At 39.8% G+C, this 14,994-nt stretch overlaps 2 protein-coding genes and 1 long non-coding RNA gene across 12 annotated transcripts in view; all 3 read left to right on the top strand.

Annotated features, from left to right (window-relative positions):
* Positions 1–5,724, top strand: CEP20 (centrosomal protein 20). Of its 8 annotated transcripts, none has more exons than XR_005824564.1 (5): positions 1–133; positions 400–597; positions 1,758–1,874; positions 2,715–2,854; positions 5,155–5,294. XR_005824564.1 is itself a non-coding variant. In XM_040574648.1 (5 exons), the coding sequence occupies exons 1-5, from the start codon at positions 79–81 to the stop codon at positions 5,229–5,231; spliced, it is 591 nt and encodes a 196-aa protein (XP_040430582.1). In that variant the 5' UTR covers positions 2–78; the 3' UTR covers positions 5,232–5,724. The 8 variants fall into 8 exon arrangements, 7 of the variants coding, with proteins under 7 accessions (XP_040430587.1, XP_040430584.1, XP_040430588.1 ...); XM_040574648.1 differs by having other exon boundaries at positions 2–133; positions 400–633; positions 1,790–1,874; positions 5,155–5,724; XM_040574649.1 differs by having other exon boundaries at positions 3–133; positions 1,790–1,874; positions 5,155–5,724.
* Positions 5,725–6,482: 758 nt separating this feature from the next.
* On the top strand, positions 6,483–8,876 carry LOC121078442. Its single transcript, XR_005824565.1, has 2 exons — positions 6,483–7,339; positions 8,427–8,876. It is a non-coding gene; the product is annotated as an uncharacterized LOC121078442 (long non-coding RNA).
* Positions 8,877–11,291: 2,415 nt separating this feature from the next.
* MYH11 (myosin heavy chain 11) overlaps positions 11,292–14,994 on the top strand; it is a 60,799-nt gene continuing 57,096 nt past the window's right edge. The window contains exon 1 of one of the 3 annotated variants that reach the window (XM_040574629.1): positions 11,292–11,410. The gene's annotated coding sequence lies outside the window, so the exon portion shown is untranslated. The remainder of the gene's footprint in view (positions 11,411–14,994) is intronic. The other 2 variants (XM_040574630.1, XM_040574631.1) reach the window with 2 other exon arrangements.

Here is a 14,994-nt window from a genome sequence, read left to right as displayed (position 1 = left end):
CACCGCGCAGCCCGATTGGCTGACGGGCGCCATGAGGCAGGACCACCAGGCTCCTGTCCCCCCGCTGCCGCGCTGCGCATGCGCGCTGCTGGTGCAGTGGGGGCTATGGCGACGGTGGTGGAGCTCAAACAAGGTGGGGGTGGGATTAGTACGCAGCGAGGGCTCTGAGGGCGCTCTGAGGGCTTTAGCTGGGGACTTTAGCTGGGGGGCTGTAGCGTGTTTGGGGACTTTGGTTTTATCTGTAACGATCTCCGTGTTGTTAGGAGCGGTATAGCCACGGGTATGGGTATCTTGTGTTAATTTCCTTGTGAGTGTGCTGAAGCTGTGGTGGTGGTGGTGTGGGGTTGGGTCTCCTGGGACGCGCCTGGCTTTATGTTCGCTGGTTTCTTGTGGTGACAGCCCTAAAGGAGGCGCTGGAAAAAAGAGGTGTCCTCGGGCAAATAAAAGCTAACATCAGAGCCGAAGTCTTTCACGCGCTGGATGACCAAAGCGAGCCCCGGCCGCCGCTGTCCCGTGAAAATCTGCTCATCAACGAGCTCGTCCGGGAGTACCTGGAGTACAACAAGTACAAGTACACGGCGTCTGTGCTCACCGCAGGTAGTGGGTCTGGGCTTCGGCTTTGTCACCACTGTGGTGGGTTGTCACTGTGATTTACTGAGTAATTGCATTATGAAATTAACGAGTGGGAACGAAATGCACAATCTCTTTTTTCCCTGGAAATAAGTAAGCCATGAACGTTCTCTCCACCACCTTATTCGCAGCAGTAAGCCAAATCATCCCATTAGTTTTCAAGAAAACATGTTCTTTGCTGCTTATCCTTGAGGTAAATAGTATTTACATTGACAAAACTGTTGATGCAAGAGCAAGAAAGTTTGCTAGTAACCTGCAAAACCAAAATAGCTTGCTTTTGTATTGGAGAAAATGGCTAACTATTTTTAAAGCGTGTATCACAATGTTCTCATTGGCATTTGGATGAAATTAAAAAAAAATGAAATCCTGCAAATGAAAAAAAAATCTTTGAAGAATAATCTAAAGTAATGTATTAAAGTAGTTAATAGTCTGGATTACAGCAGTTCCTGCGTATAAACTGTCAGAAATGTGATTAGATGTCCTTACATTTAATCGTCATTGTCCTTACAATCTAATCCTTACATACAGAAAAGGATATGAAGAAGGACCCTATTTTTGAACAACTGCGGTTAATTGTTACTGGCTGTACTAAAATACTAATAATTGAGAGCTACAACATTTAAATGGTAGCTATACTTTAGGTGGTACAGCATATAGTTACGTTTATACCTATTGCTAATTTGTATTTGAAACTTGAAGTTTTGTAATTGTGCTTAGATGTGGTAATCACATTTGCTATATAAGAATTTGATGTTTTCATACTATTAAAATTACAGGCACAAAGGTTCATCTCAATGAGAAGAGGGAGTGGAGACAGTATGTGTTAATGGATGGAATCAGTTTGACAACAGTACTTCTTTAGAGGAAGTTGTTTGCCTGATTAATTCATCTTTATACTGTAAACTTTAATATTTTTCTGATCTACCTTTAGAGTGAAGATAAAAACTGTAATATGCCATTTTAAATTATATTAGTACGAAACAGTAATACTTGTGTTCCCTGAAATTACTGTATAGGGTTAGAGAGAAATAGTCTAAAACTGAGGTGAGTGGTCTGATTCTTTTGAAGTCTCATGGGTAGCATTGAAAAGTTAATTGGTGACACTTTTTTTTTTTTTTTTTAACCAGTCTTAAGAATTGTGGGGAAATTTCTTTTCCAGAAGCTGGCCAGCCTGAAGTGCCCTTGGATAGACAGTTTCTTGTCAAAGAGCTGAACATCCTTGAAGATGCAAATGCAAAATCAGTGTAAGGGTTGATTTTGGAATGCACAGTATATTCTGTTCTGCGTATATTTCCCCTTAGTGTTTGTGTAAATCACATATAAATGTTCTTACCAACTGAAATGTGACTATATCACATGCCTGCTCTAATATGCTGGATTCAAACTCACAGTTTCAAACATGGGTCCATTTTCAAACATACTCCAAACTACAATTAAATTCTACGAATGCTACAGAATGCATTCTACAGGTAGTGTACTTGCATACCAAAAGACAAGTCTCTTAGCCCTATAGTCTTTCCTTCAGTCAGAAGCAGAAAACATGTTCTTTGCATATCAGCAAGTTGATTTGTAGAGCAATAAAAAGCGTATGCTGAGATTAGATACAAAGTCACAGTGTTCTGATACAACTACATTCATGAGCTAGGGTGTTAAGCAGGTATAAACATGTCCAATGGGTCTCTTTAGTTTGGTCTCAAAGAATCTGCCTCAGGCTTTTAGTAAAAATCAAATCTGGGGTATGCGGTGGTATTGTGGGCTCCAGTGCAATCCTCTGTATTGCATCAGTGAGAACGTGGCTCTGTGTTCATGTGCTAAGCATGCTCTAGTTCGCCCTATAGGAGCGAGCTGGAGTTCAGTTGAGAGTGCCTCTTACTGCAAGCTTTTTGGGAGAGTGGTGGTCTTCAGAGGGAGCTTAGGTCTGTGCTTATTTATATAATTACACCTGGCATAATGTATTTAAATAATTGAAGACATCTGAACATACGTTAAGAGTGAACATTAAGGTCTAAGAACTTACGAGGAAAGGGTGGTTTTATTAGTGCTCAGTATTTCATTGGCTGCTTTTACTTTTCTGTCTTGAGCAGACCTCTCTTGTATGGAATTATATGTCATTTCTTACGTGGTGGTAAAGAAGAAAGTCCCCAGAGTATCCTTCTGAAAGGGTCTGTACTGAGTTATCCAAGGCAGAACCTTGGTAAACCACCTACTGAGAGAAATCAAAAAGGTAGGTGTGGGAATGCAGTCATTTTTGCAGAAGTTTGGTTTGCAACTAGATTTTCTATGAGACACCTGTGTCTATAATTACATAATCATGCAGATGTACACAGGGTACTTTTGAACTGAGACCTCTTTTATAAAAAAAATAAAAAATAAAAATTCTTCAGTAGAACAGTGTTTACACCTCAAAATACCATTGAACTCTGTGACCTGACCATAAGCGTTGCTCGTATATTTGTTTAAGAAAAGTCCTACTATATCCAATTCATTGATTTCTAAAACTAGCTCTGTATGTTTCTTTGAATAAGCATCCAACTTAAACAGGCTTTTAGGCCTGCTTATCTTCTGCTGGTAAGCTAATTGGACAGCTTGTACGCTATACAAATCTGATTGCCCTCAGAAATGCTTGACTGGCCTTCAAATGTGTCAGTAGTTGAACTTTCATTCTAATATGGAAAGATATGTTATTTAAAGAGGCATTTTTAAAAATTGGAGACAGTAAAACTTGTATAAATTTTCAGCAGTGCAAGGTACTGTGAAGCTCCTGTTACCTTGCAGTAGCTGTAGCTATTTGTTAGTTACTAGAGGGAAGGGGAAAACCCTAATTATTTAGCTTTATTCTGTTAAGTCTTTTGGACTTCTAAAGACTGAAAACTAATTTAAATTGAGCAGTTGTGCTTATTAGTAGATAGTGGAATATCTGTTACACCATTTATGCTTTTAGAAACAGAGATTTACTGCTGCAGTTGCTGGTAAAGTCCAGAACATATTGATAACCCAATTCTCAGTATCGCAAAACTCATCTACCAAATTGTTTTCCCATTTTCCTAAAAGTTAAACTGGCCAAATTGTACTTCTTATGCTGCTGCAAATCTGGAAAGGGTAAGGGAGAGATAGTCTTATCACATTGGGAATTTAATACAGGAATTTAACCCAAGTTCTCAGTAAAATATATTAAATAGTGTGCATATCTCTTTGTTTCTCATCTGTTCTAATTTCATTTCTATAGAACATTCTTAATTCTTTAGCTGTCAGTTCTGCATATGGGCACGCATGTTTTTTACAGATGTAATTCACTTTGACTTCACTTCTCAACAGTAGAACACTGCTAGATTTTTTCCCTTTCTGGTCTGCTCTTTGCTGGTTTAGTATTAATACTGCCTAAGCTATAGAACAAAAGGGATCGGTAGTTCATTTTTTTCCTTAAAAGAATCTGCTTGGCATATTACTTCACTTTCTACTCTGTGGGAATTTGGGCCATTGAGTACTATCATGTTACTAGTAATAGTATTATCAGCTATTGCTTTTGTATAAAAAAAAAAAAAAATCTGAGGTCGGGGTTATTATTAAAACATCTAAGAAGCGTGAGAAAAGTACTGAATAAGCACCTTTTCTTAATTCATGGATACAATACTGTTACCCTTCTGCCAGAAGGGGGGGCTGAAGAAGTAGAATTTCATTATCAAAACTGCTATAACTCATCTTGTTGTTAGAAAATTTTTATTCCTATCAGATTTGTTTATTTATTGTTTTTGTAATAAATCCAGTACTACAGACAAGTCTTAGACAAGACTTTTTTGAATAAAACTTTGTGCCTCAGTTTCAAACTTGAACTTATGTATGGTCATCTTCCCCTGTTGACTCCAACACAATTTCACAGAGGGATAAATTGCTTAGAGTTGGTTACAAGACAGGATTAATCATAAGGCATGACAACACGTTGCTCTTTGAACTAAACAAACATATAAAAGTAGACTTGTAATATTTTTAACCTTTAAGTTACTGTAGTCTGAAGTTACTTTCTGCATGTCTTTGTGTTTATGGAATGTTAGTGGAGACACGAAGACTGAAGTGGGTTTAAAATACCCCCCAAAGTGTATTTAAAATACTAACTACCTAGCTGTTTTAACTAGGGTGCATACTAAGGTATTCAAGTCCATTCATCTACACGACGTTCACAATCTCATATCTAACATCTATCTTGCTTTTCATGTTAGAAATTGTCGTGCTTATGTTGCTGAATGACTATTCCAATAAACTGGTACAAAGACTGGGGGATCCCGATACAGATTGTGCAATTTCATGTTTCTGTTAATTGATTTACTAAAGCTGATTTGAAGCTGTCTACAATCTAATTTTTTGTCATGCAAAGCTCTTATCTCATACAGTTGTATGGAAAAAATATATTTATAAAGCTGCCTGAGCTTCCTATGATGATATTCTATGTCAAAGTTCATGATGTAGAAAGTAACACGTGTCTTTGGTTCTCCAGATGTGTGAAAACATTTTTGTCTGTTTCATTTTTAGATAGAATTCCAGAACCAGAAAGGATGGCCGGCACCAGCATTGAAGAGCCCCTTGTTTTACAAAGTATAAACAGATGATATCTTTCATATATTAATTTCTCATGTAAAGCTCTTTGAGAATTAATTTAAGAAATTCTTCTTTAAATTTCTTCATTATTTCCAGTGGGACCATTTTATTTTTTTAGAGCTACCCATGAGACATAAAGATGGGGTCTTACTTGCTGCCAATGAAAAAATGTTAGCAAAGGCCTTTTTTGTCCAGTGCTAATAGAAGGAAAACTATCTGAAGTCAGATTAATCAAGCCTGTGTCTAGAATTGGGCCTAAAAATACTCATTTTATAAAAATAAAGACTTACTGGATAATTTATAATTTCTGCACTTTTATTATTTTATGTCTTCACATGTCTTTCCTGGTTTCTGATTTTTTTTCTTAGTTTTATTGTGTTTGGTATTTTGAAAGAATTCAAACTAAGTATTTTAATGATTCTTCATCATTAAGAAGCAGAAGAAGCTGCTACTTTCAGATAAGTATGGGAAAATGAATTTGAAAATAAAAGTGTTTTGGAGGAATAGTTGTTTTTATTTCTCTGGAAATGGGGACTATATTTATCTTCATGCCAGCAAACAAACGAGGGTAAGCCTTTTCCATCTGGAGTTGCTATAAATTGTATGGTGTAACACTAAATATACGGGAGGGAGAGGAACTTTGTTGTTTGTTTTTTTCCCCAAATGACATGAAAGTCAAAGTCAGGCAAAGTTAAAAATAAAAATAAAGTTGATAATAGATTACTGATTCACATAACTTTTTTAGCTGAGATATTTATATGTTTTGAGATGGCAGACGCAGACCTTGTACGAGTACATCAAAAATACCAGGTTATCTGTTTTCCTTTCTTTTTAAATAAAAATTATACATGTTAATTTTTCAGTGGTACTAAGAGGAGTTTTGTGTAAATAAAAGTTTAGGGTTGAGTTCCCAAAAATCCTTAAATTGTTAAATAAATGGTACAGTAAGTGTCTGGGGTAAAAGGAAGAGAACACACAGTTTGCAAATGTTAGTGAAAGGACCCTGAGTTTTACAGACTCTACAAAGTTTTGCCTTAGTCATCATTTGAACCAATTAGCATTATAGGTGTTTTGTTTTTTTTTTTTTTTTTTTTTTTTTATAAGCAGCCAAGGCACTACTTTAATGTGAAAGTGCAGAGAACCATTATGGCTTTAAAGGAAGCTGCATTTATCCATTTCAAGCCTTAGGAGTGAGCTCATCACCTTTGACTGGCAATGCTGCCAGGTCCCCATTTGCTTATTTATAAGTATCTCAGGACTGTTTCCAATAGGAGAGGACTTGTGTTGCAAATTTATCTTAATCAAATCCATCTTTAAGTCTTGTGTTGCTTTACATCAATTATTATTGACTACTGGGTCAAGCAAGCAAATTTATCTCTGTATGCCCTCAATGTTTGCTGTGTTAACACCACTATCACATCAGCTACTTAGCTGAAGAGCCGTCTCTGTAAAAGCCCAACCATCATGGGAATCTGCCTCAATGCAGAGGCCTTTTCCTGACAAGCTAGTGCAAATTACCATTCTATCTCTTCGTTTCTGTCTAAAAATACAGTAGAAAAATGGTCTTTAAGCTGTTATTTACAAATCACCTTCATTTTGGAATGAGCTGAAAGTGCCTCTGAGAAGTTCCAAAAATTAACCTTTACAGAATGCTGGTATGATTGATCTGGCCACAGAAATCCCTGAATTTTTAACTTTGGTTTTCCAGAGGTTAAATGTTTGTCCATAACCTATTTTTATGTTTCTCCATAACCTAGTGGGTCAAATTATTATCCATGTTTGGAATGCGAATTGTCTTTTCAAGGGCAAGGAAAATGCTCTACTGGAAAACACAGAAGCAACCTTCTATGCTATGCAAATCTTCCCGTGTAACCAAAGCCATTGCGTCTGCTTTCTGTCTTCCTACCATAGATCATACAAAAGCTGCTCAGGTGTCATGGAGCTCCTTGGGAAAAGGACTTAAAACAGCTGATATTAAAAATAGTTTTTGTTCTGGTGGAAGAGGACAAAGGGAAGCTTGGTACTTGACCTTCCTCAAGAACACAGCTCAGCATGCTCATGGTCTCCACAGCCATGAAAGCAGAAGTTGTTACAAGGGTGTGCTTCATTAAGCTTTGAGGTAAAAGTCTGTATTTGGTGTATCTGAAATCAGAGCAGAAATTCGTTTAAGATAGAAAGAAATCTCAGAACTGTTTTCTTTGGGAAGTACAGCTTCTGTCCACTTCTCAAGATTCTGTGCTAGTATGGGAGCAGGAGTTGGTGTGTCTGCTCTCTTGTGCAACGTGCGTTTCACCTAATTCTCTGATACCCTCACAGTACAAATTTGGAGTTTTGGAACAATCTCTTGTTCTAAAGTAAGGTCATTGTACGAGCAAATTAAATTAAAGTGTATTTCCCATGGTATTTATTTGTACAATGAAGCTTTGAAACATGCCTGAAAATATACTAGTCTAATCATGTTATTAATGGTCTAGCATTTATCCTGACAGTATATAAAATATGAGAGCATCTTTCAAGATGTGGACATGTAGTGAGTCCTATGAATGACAGACTGCCTTTACTTGCTCGAGTAAGAAGAGGAAGTGCAAATCCTGTACATTATGGATGCACTTGCAAAAAATCATTCCTTAAAAGTTTAGGCCAGGTCAGCCAGTATTTAGATGAAAGTAATTCAAAATCCTTGAGGGGCAGGTTCAGATTTTAGATGAAACTTCCATCTAGGTGAGCACATACAAAAAATATTTTCTCAAACAATTTAAGTTCTGTATAGCTTAATTACAGTCTGTAATGTCTTGCATTAACTGCCTTTATTCTTTCTACTGATACCAGAACATGAGAAAAAGATGTAAGGATTTAGAAGTTCAGCATTTTTAATGAGTTAGAACCCTGTGAGTGTTCTTTTTTGGAGTTAGAACACTGTAAGTAAGACTGTTAGGCAGGGGAATTATGTTAGGAGAGGCTGTTCTTCGTCTGTGTGTGATATCAAAAGTGAAGGTGGCAAGGAGCCAGGGGAGTTTGTTGTGGATATCAGATCTGGAAAGTACTTTGGAAGAACTTGACCCACAAGTTTAAAAAAAAAAAAAAATCTTTAAAACCAAATTTTTGCTCTCCCCTAAAATCAGAGGAAACTGTGTATATACTCGACAGCATCAGTGCTGTTGCAGAGGTATTAGTTTCTGTCATGCATGGGGGAATTTTTTTTCTAGGTTTTATCAACACGCCCCATGGAGTCAGTTACACTTTCCTTCCTGAGCGCCCTTCAAATCAAGCTGAATCTTGGTGTCAGTTGATCAGTTTTCCGGAGGAGTGATTAACATTTGGTGGTTATGTTTAGGAAGAGAAAACCAAAAATATTTGTTCACGCTCTGAGAGACACCCTTTCAGTAGCAGCTGGTGTCAACTGATCTAGAATCAACCTCTCTGCTTCACATACTTCACTTAACCTGGATCGAGCATCAAGCACAACGCTTAACGTTAAGCAGTTTCTGACTATTCTGCCTCATCAGACTACTCCTGTGGTTAATTGTTCTAGTTTGATGCAGACTGTCCCTCCTATTGCAAAAGTACATCTTAACATACCGCTATTACATTTCCTAGTTCTAATTATGTCAGCTTAGAGAAATATGGTTGATAAACTTTGATAAAATCATTTTTAAACAAAAATGGTTACCTGACACATTATTTAAGAAACTAACACATCATCACACGGGCTTTTCTTTTTCTTCCTCCGTTGTTTTCAGTTTACACAGTGTTGAGGTAGCTGAAAAACTCATTTCTTTCCTTCCTGAGTCCTCTTTTTTTCTGAGTACAATGTTTACTGGGCGAATTCAGCATGGAGATATTTAAGGGCAGGCTTTATTTTTTCTAGAAAAGCAATTAAAATAAATAAATTAGGAGGAGGGGTTAAGTAAAGCTTATTTTGCTGTCCCAAAAGCATCATCCACTGGGACTCCACAGCTGATGCAACTTTGGTTTAAAAACTACTGCAGCACTTGGGAAACTCCAACCAGGCTATTTCATTACTATATTCTTACGCTAACTTTTAAGTCAAGGATGGAGGCCAGGCTTAGGCTTATCAATTCCTACCCCACATGGCTTGAAAGTGCAACTGTTTCAGTCCCAGCAGTAATGTTTTTTTAGTTTGCAGCTCAGTTTAATGTCACATCATATATCATCCTCCACCACTGCCTCTGCTAAACATACTACTCAGGCAGCAAGCCTGCGTGTGCACATGCAGTGGTTTGCAAACCAGCAGGAATAATTTCCACTCCTTTTTAAGCTACTATTAAAATGCATCTGGTTTTGTGAAACAGCTGTGTGGGTTTAGAAGGAGCTTCTTAGGATAACTTTGACGAATGCTGAAATGATCGTACTTTTCAGGGGATCCCCTCGTGTTTCAGTATTTTCTATTAATTATACTCCTATTTAAAAGCTAAGCTTGCAACACAAAAACTGCAAATAGAATAGGGTCAACTCTGCAGTGAGGAGCTTTCTGCTAACAAGGGTGAGTTTCTTGGATTGACGTCCTGGATATCATTTCCCCTGGCTTCCTTCCAACACAGTCACATGTGCATCAGTCTGATACGACCCTGGTGCCTTTCCAAACCTGTAAGGGCTTTGCCAGGCTGTGGGGCAGCCCCACGTCTCATGAGGCAGTGGACACTGCTCCTCCACTTGAGCACAACTTGCTGGAAACATGCAACTGGGTTAGCAAATTGAGTCTTCTCCAGCTGAGGCTTCTCATGATGTCCACAGCTGGTACTTCTGCAGCGTGGTGGGGAATGAGCACCGATGCACTTCCCCTCTCTCCTGTTTGACCAGATTTGTTCACCACTGGCCAGCACTAGAAGAAGGGTTTGTTCATCCTTCACACCTGCAAGCACTGGTACTTCCACGAGCGATACCCAAGGTTTTCAGCTCAGCTTCCCCTCAGAGGTATTTTCCTAGGATGCCAAGACCAATATGATTCTCATCCATCTTCCTCAGGAGGGCTTATTTTTCAGAGAAGACCGGATTGTTGATGTCAAGAGAAATTATTTCACCCAGGACTGTGCTCTGATCCTTTGGGTATACACCATATTTAGCCTGGTGCTGAGAGGGGGTTGTTTCGGTATTTTGTGTTTGGCACGTTGATGGGAATTCCTAGAGGATCCTAGCTTTCCCTTTTTGGGATGTCTCCATCCACAGGTCTCACTGCACAAGGCTGTTGGCTACTTGCTGCGGGAGGAGGGGGGACAGCTGGCGACTGAAGGTTTCGGGGGTGTGAGGGAGGTTTGACGAGGACCAGATCTCTCCCTAGCCCTGGCAGGTCTGGCTCCACGCACCCTGTCCTCCTCTCCCCCCCGGCACGCAGTGCCTGCTGCCTGCTCTTTCCACTGCATCCCAGCGACTGCTCCCCCTCAGCTATTTATCACTTCTCTTCTTCCTTTTATGGACAGAGGGAGGTATTTCTTATATATGAAAAAGTATTTACAGTGCTTTCTCGGGAACTGAGCTGAGCACAGGCTGGCAAGAGAAACTTTGGCAAATGTGCTGGGGAGCTGGGAAACATCCCTCTTACTCCCTGGGGGCAAAGGAGGCTGACACCAGCCCCAAGCTCCAAATGTCACACAAACACCCAGAGACCCTGCTGTGTTAGGAATAACCCCCCTCTGCCAAGCAGCTCCTCAACTCGGGAACACATCTTAGCTCCAAGAAAAGGCACTGAGGGTGGGTGGGAAACCTCCTGTGTCCCATGGGACCGGGATCTGCGCTTTGCGCCTGGTGGGGGGCCACAAGGGGCAAGGATGCTGCCGAGGCAGGAAGGAGTTAAAAGGTCTGTTTGGCCAAAGAGTTGCACCCCCAGAAACAAGCAAAAGCTCCAAACTTGAGGGTTTGGGCTACCCCCTGATGCTTTCCTGAAAGCCAGGGATGCCAGACCCAGCTTGGCTGAAGGACAGCTGGGGACAGGGGAAGCAGCCCAGGGTTAGGCCCTGCTGGGAATGAGCTCCTTGGCTGAGGCTGGGTTTTTTAACCCAGGTACTGGGAGGATTTTCCAGCAGGACGTGGTTTACAGGGCCCCTCCCCACTGACAAGATTCTCCTCCTCTATATAGGGAGGTTGAGAAGGCGGTGAGGACTTGGACTGTCCCGGCTGGTGGCTGTACAGGTTCCTGACTCTCCAGTTCCCTCCCTGCCTTAATCGGACGCCTGTGAGTACCGGGGGGGCCAGCACATCTCTGCTGGGAACGGGGCTGGGGGCTCACCATGCTGGGATGGAGTAGGGCAGCGACCTGAGTATGGTGCTACTTTTCAAAGATTTTCAGTGAATGAACCTGCAGAGAGCATATGAATTAGAAATAGATCTACCAGACACGCTCAAGTGGTTTATCCTGTATATTACTAATGGGGTTCTGTTTAAAATGTGCAAGAGGCAGCACATGTTGATGATCTAGCTTGGTCCTTAGTCACTTCTGAATTGAGCCTTGAAGGTGCTGGCTGAGGAGCAGTGGTCGTGCTCTGAGCCAGCAGCAAGGCAGCCTGCAAGGTGCCACACACTGTCGGGCAGCAGCAGGTACGTGCTGCACGGACGCATCATAGGGACATTTGGTATGGAAGAAACCTACTAGCCTGAGCAGCTGACCTTCTTTAAGTATTTCTGCTTTTACAGTGCACTTCCTAAGCTGCTTAATGAAAGTAAACCAAATAATATAATTAGCCTTCCAGTTTTCTGTTCTTCAAACAGGAAAAATGCTTAAAAACTAGGAGAAGAAATGGAAACATTTTTACAAAAATACCTATTACATTTGTGTATTTTTAATACGCTGGAAATAATTTTTAAGTGAACTAATCTGATAATTCACTGAACTAGACTAATTTAAGTGACTTCAAATGCAACTTATGCCTTTTTTAAAGGGAAGATGAAGCAAACTTCTAACTTGAACAAAATATTGTGAGTAAATTAAGACGACAGTAGAGGGCAGTATAGAAAACAGCTTCAGTGTCATCCCAGAAGTTCACTGGCTACTCTCACATACATATTTATATATGTGTATGCACACACAAACATGTGGATATATATGTGAGAGGTGTACATATATGCTTATAATGAAGAAAAAAATGAGATATTTTAAATACAAGGGAAATCAGAAGTTTCATCCTTATTATATAACATATACATCTCAATAAAATCTTTTCTGAAATACACTTGTTTAAAAGCAAGCCCACCTTCTCTTTCTCTCAAAGTTTTGCCCTGGCAGGCAGCTTGCAAGAAGATGCTGTGCCCGGTCCCACTTTCCAAACCCCCAAAGCTCTCAGTTCCCATAAACCACTAACAGAGGCTAACAGGATGAAACCCCGGAGGGCAAAGCACTTAACTAAGTAGTCCCTTCAATTACTGCATGATACTCCTCTGGCTGCATTCGCTTAGATGTAAACAATGATTTTTATTATCTCATTTGCAATTGACACACTAGTCCCTAAAAGGTATTTGTTTTGAATTTGTTATCATTACATTTTTGCGGAACAGCTAGTATTGAGGAGAACATGGCCATATATGGAAGCATGCATAGATGTACGCAGGGGATCCAGGCTCTTTATAACTCACTGAGAATTAATAGTTGCAAATCTCTTGGCTTTTCTTTCAAGTATGTTAATTTTAGAAGCAAAAAGCAAAAGGTAGCTTTCCAACTTGTGCGTAGTCCAGCTAAAATATAGATTATTTATGAATTCTAATGAACATGCAGAATCTGATTTACTACATAGAATGACATTTGAGGGTATTCAAAATAGCTAGTATTTTCCAGAGGAAGGAATCTATCCCCACAGAATGCAGTTCAAGTCTCTTTTTTTTCCCTTTAATTTTTCTTTCAGTTTGTAACAGATAATAATGTGGACCGATTTCTCTGGACCTATCAAGTGTCTTATCATAGTTCTTATTGACTTGCATTAACAGAGATGAGCACACCTGATAGGAGGCCAAGTCACTTGCAGACAATTTGATTAAAGTGCACAGAGAATGTATTAAAAACCAGCTCTGTGAAATTACTGAAAATGTTCTCTCTTAAAATACAGACTTTCCCTCTTCCCTGGTTGAACAACATTAATAAAATAGTACTGACAATAACTTCATGTTCAGATCAAATTGTCTGTGATGACAGAAAGAATTTGAGGGGTGGTCCCAGTGGCCAGCAAGAAGAAGCAAAGGGCCAGAAGGGATTGCTAACAGTGCTCATGACAAAGCTAACTGTGCCGGGGAGCCAGGTCCCAAACGAAGGTCAAAAGATCAGGATTCATGCCTAGAATTTATTTAGTTATTTATTCCCTTTCCCCAAAATAATTCCTGAAAATAATTCACATGCTTGGTTATATGTTCCTCTGTTCTAATAACTCTTCCCTGCACAGCTGTGATAAGCTTTTATACTGACATTCACATCCTGCAGAGGAAGGGAGAAGTGTCCTTTATATTCTCGTTAGGACAAAAGCATTCCCTTTGAGCTCTGACCCAGGAGGCAATTCTGCTTGGCCAATAACATTTTAATTAAAGTGCACTTCCTGGAGATATTTATACTTCGTCCTTGGAATAATATACTCAGGAAAAACTAATTGTAAAGACGGCATTCAACTTCTGTTACTGACATTATAGGGGAAAGGACAGTGAAAATCAGCAGGATATATCTGCAGCAGGGCAGTAGAAAGTGGAATAGAAAATAACTTATGGAAGTATGCATGGCCCCGCATATGTGCACATTTGAAATTTAGACAAGTATAGCAAATGCACTTGGTGTAATTTGTCATATTTCTGAGGCAAGAAACTTCATGTCAGTATCATTTTTGCCATTGCTTTTCCTCCTCCCTTCTTCAGGACAGCTCAGCTTTGAGTACAGAACAGGCTTTGCTCTTACTCAGATGATTTGGGCTAAGATTTACCTGAAATAATGGATGAGAACCTTTAATCACAGGTTTCCACTGGTATTAGTCTCCATTTCTCTTAGCCAGCCCTATGGATGAAACCCAGGGTCTGGCTAAGGGCTCAGTTTTGCCATCTCGGGGAATGTTCCCAATGGGCAGTCATGAGTCTTTCCCCTTGAACCATGTCTCCAGCATCAGCCATGTGCTGGAGTGTAGTACAGCCTAGATCAGAGATGGTCCAGCAGGTTTACTTCTGATTTTGATTAAGAAACTTCAGCAGCTCGTTAGTTAAATGCCCAGCACCTCTCTAGGACAAATCCAGTCAAGTCTTTGGGGTCCATTTTCTACCCCTTCTATCTAGAAACCCTTTATAACTGAATTTCCTTTGTTACTACAGCTGTACTCAGCTGCTACTCAAATGTCATCCTCAGATTCCAGGTATCATTCATGAAAACTTTTTAGAAAAATCCATGTTTTCTCCTAATTATGTTTCAGAGGAGTTACGTGGCTCAGACTAGATATTCCTTGTTTCTTGTAGAGGGTCTGTTCTTACCATGTTTAAACTAGTATCCACAGGATCGTATTGTACTACGAACAGTCAAATGTGCTTAGATCTAGGAATAAAAACTCTTTTCCAAGCTTCGCAGTTTGCTCCACCTCTCAGGCCTTACAACCTCACCTCATTTTCAAAAAGACCAAATTTAACCACAACAACGTGCAAAAATTTCTACTCACAGGAAGAAGTAGAACCTAATAGAATACAGGCAGACCAGCTCTCAGTATCATGCTGGGACCTGCAGAGGATGTTTGTAAAGCTTTGTTTTGGCTATAGGATGTAACAAGAAAAGGAACTCTCTCTTGGTCCCTGGGCAACAAAACAGCAAAG

This window comes from Cygnus olor, chromosome 15 (assembly GCF_009769625.2).
Source record: "Cygnus olor isolate bCygOlo1 chromosome 15, bCygOlo1.pri.v2, whole genome shotgun sequence".
NCBI lineage: Eukaryota > Metazoa > Chordata > Aves > Anseriformes > Anatidae > Cygnus > Cygnus olor.
The sequence above is the reverse complement of the archived record's forward strand: the minus strand, read 5'-3'. Positions and strand labels throughout refer to the sequence as shown.

Coding starts and splice junctions, on each gene's coding strand:
- CEP20 (XM_040574648.1), top strand. CDS start 79: ATGCGCGCTGCTGGTGCAGTGGGGGCTATGGCGACGGTGGTGGAGCTC. Junction 134..399: donor GGTGGTGGAGCTCAAACAAG/GTGGGGGTGGGA, acceptor TTGTGGTGACAG/CCCTAAAGGAGGCGCTGGAA. Junction 634..1,789: donor TCGGCTTTGTCACCACTGTG/GTGGGTTGTCAC, acceptor TTTCTTTTCCAG/AAGCTGGCCAGCCTGAAGTG.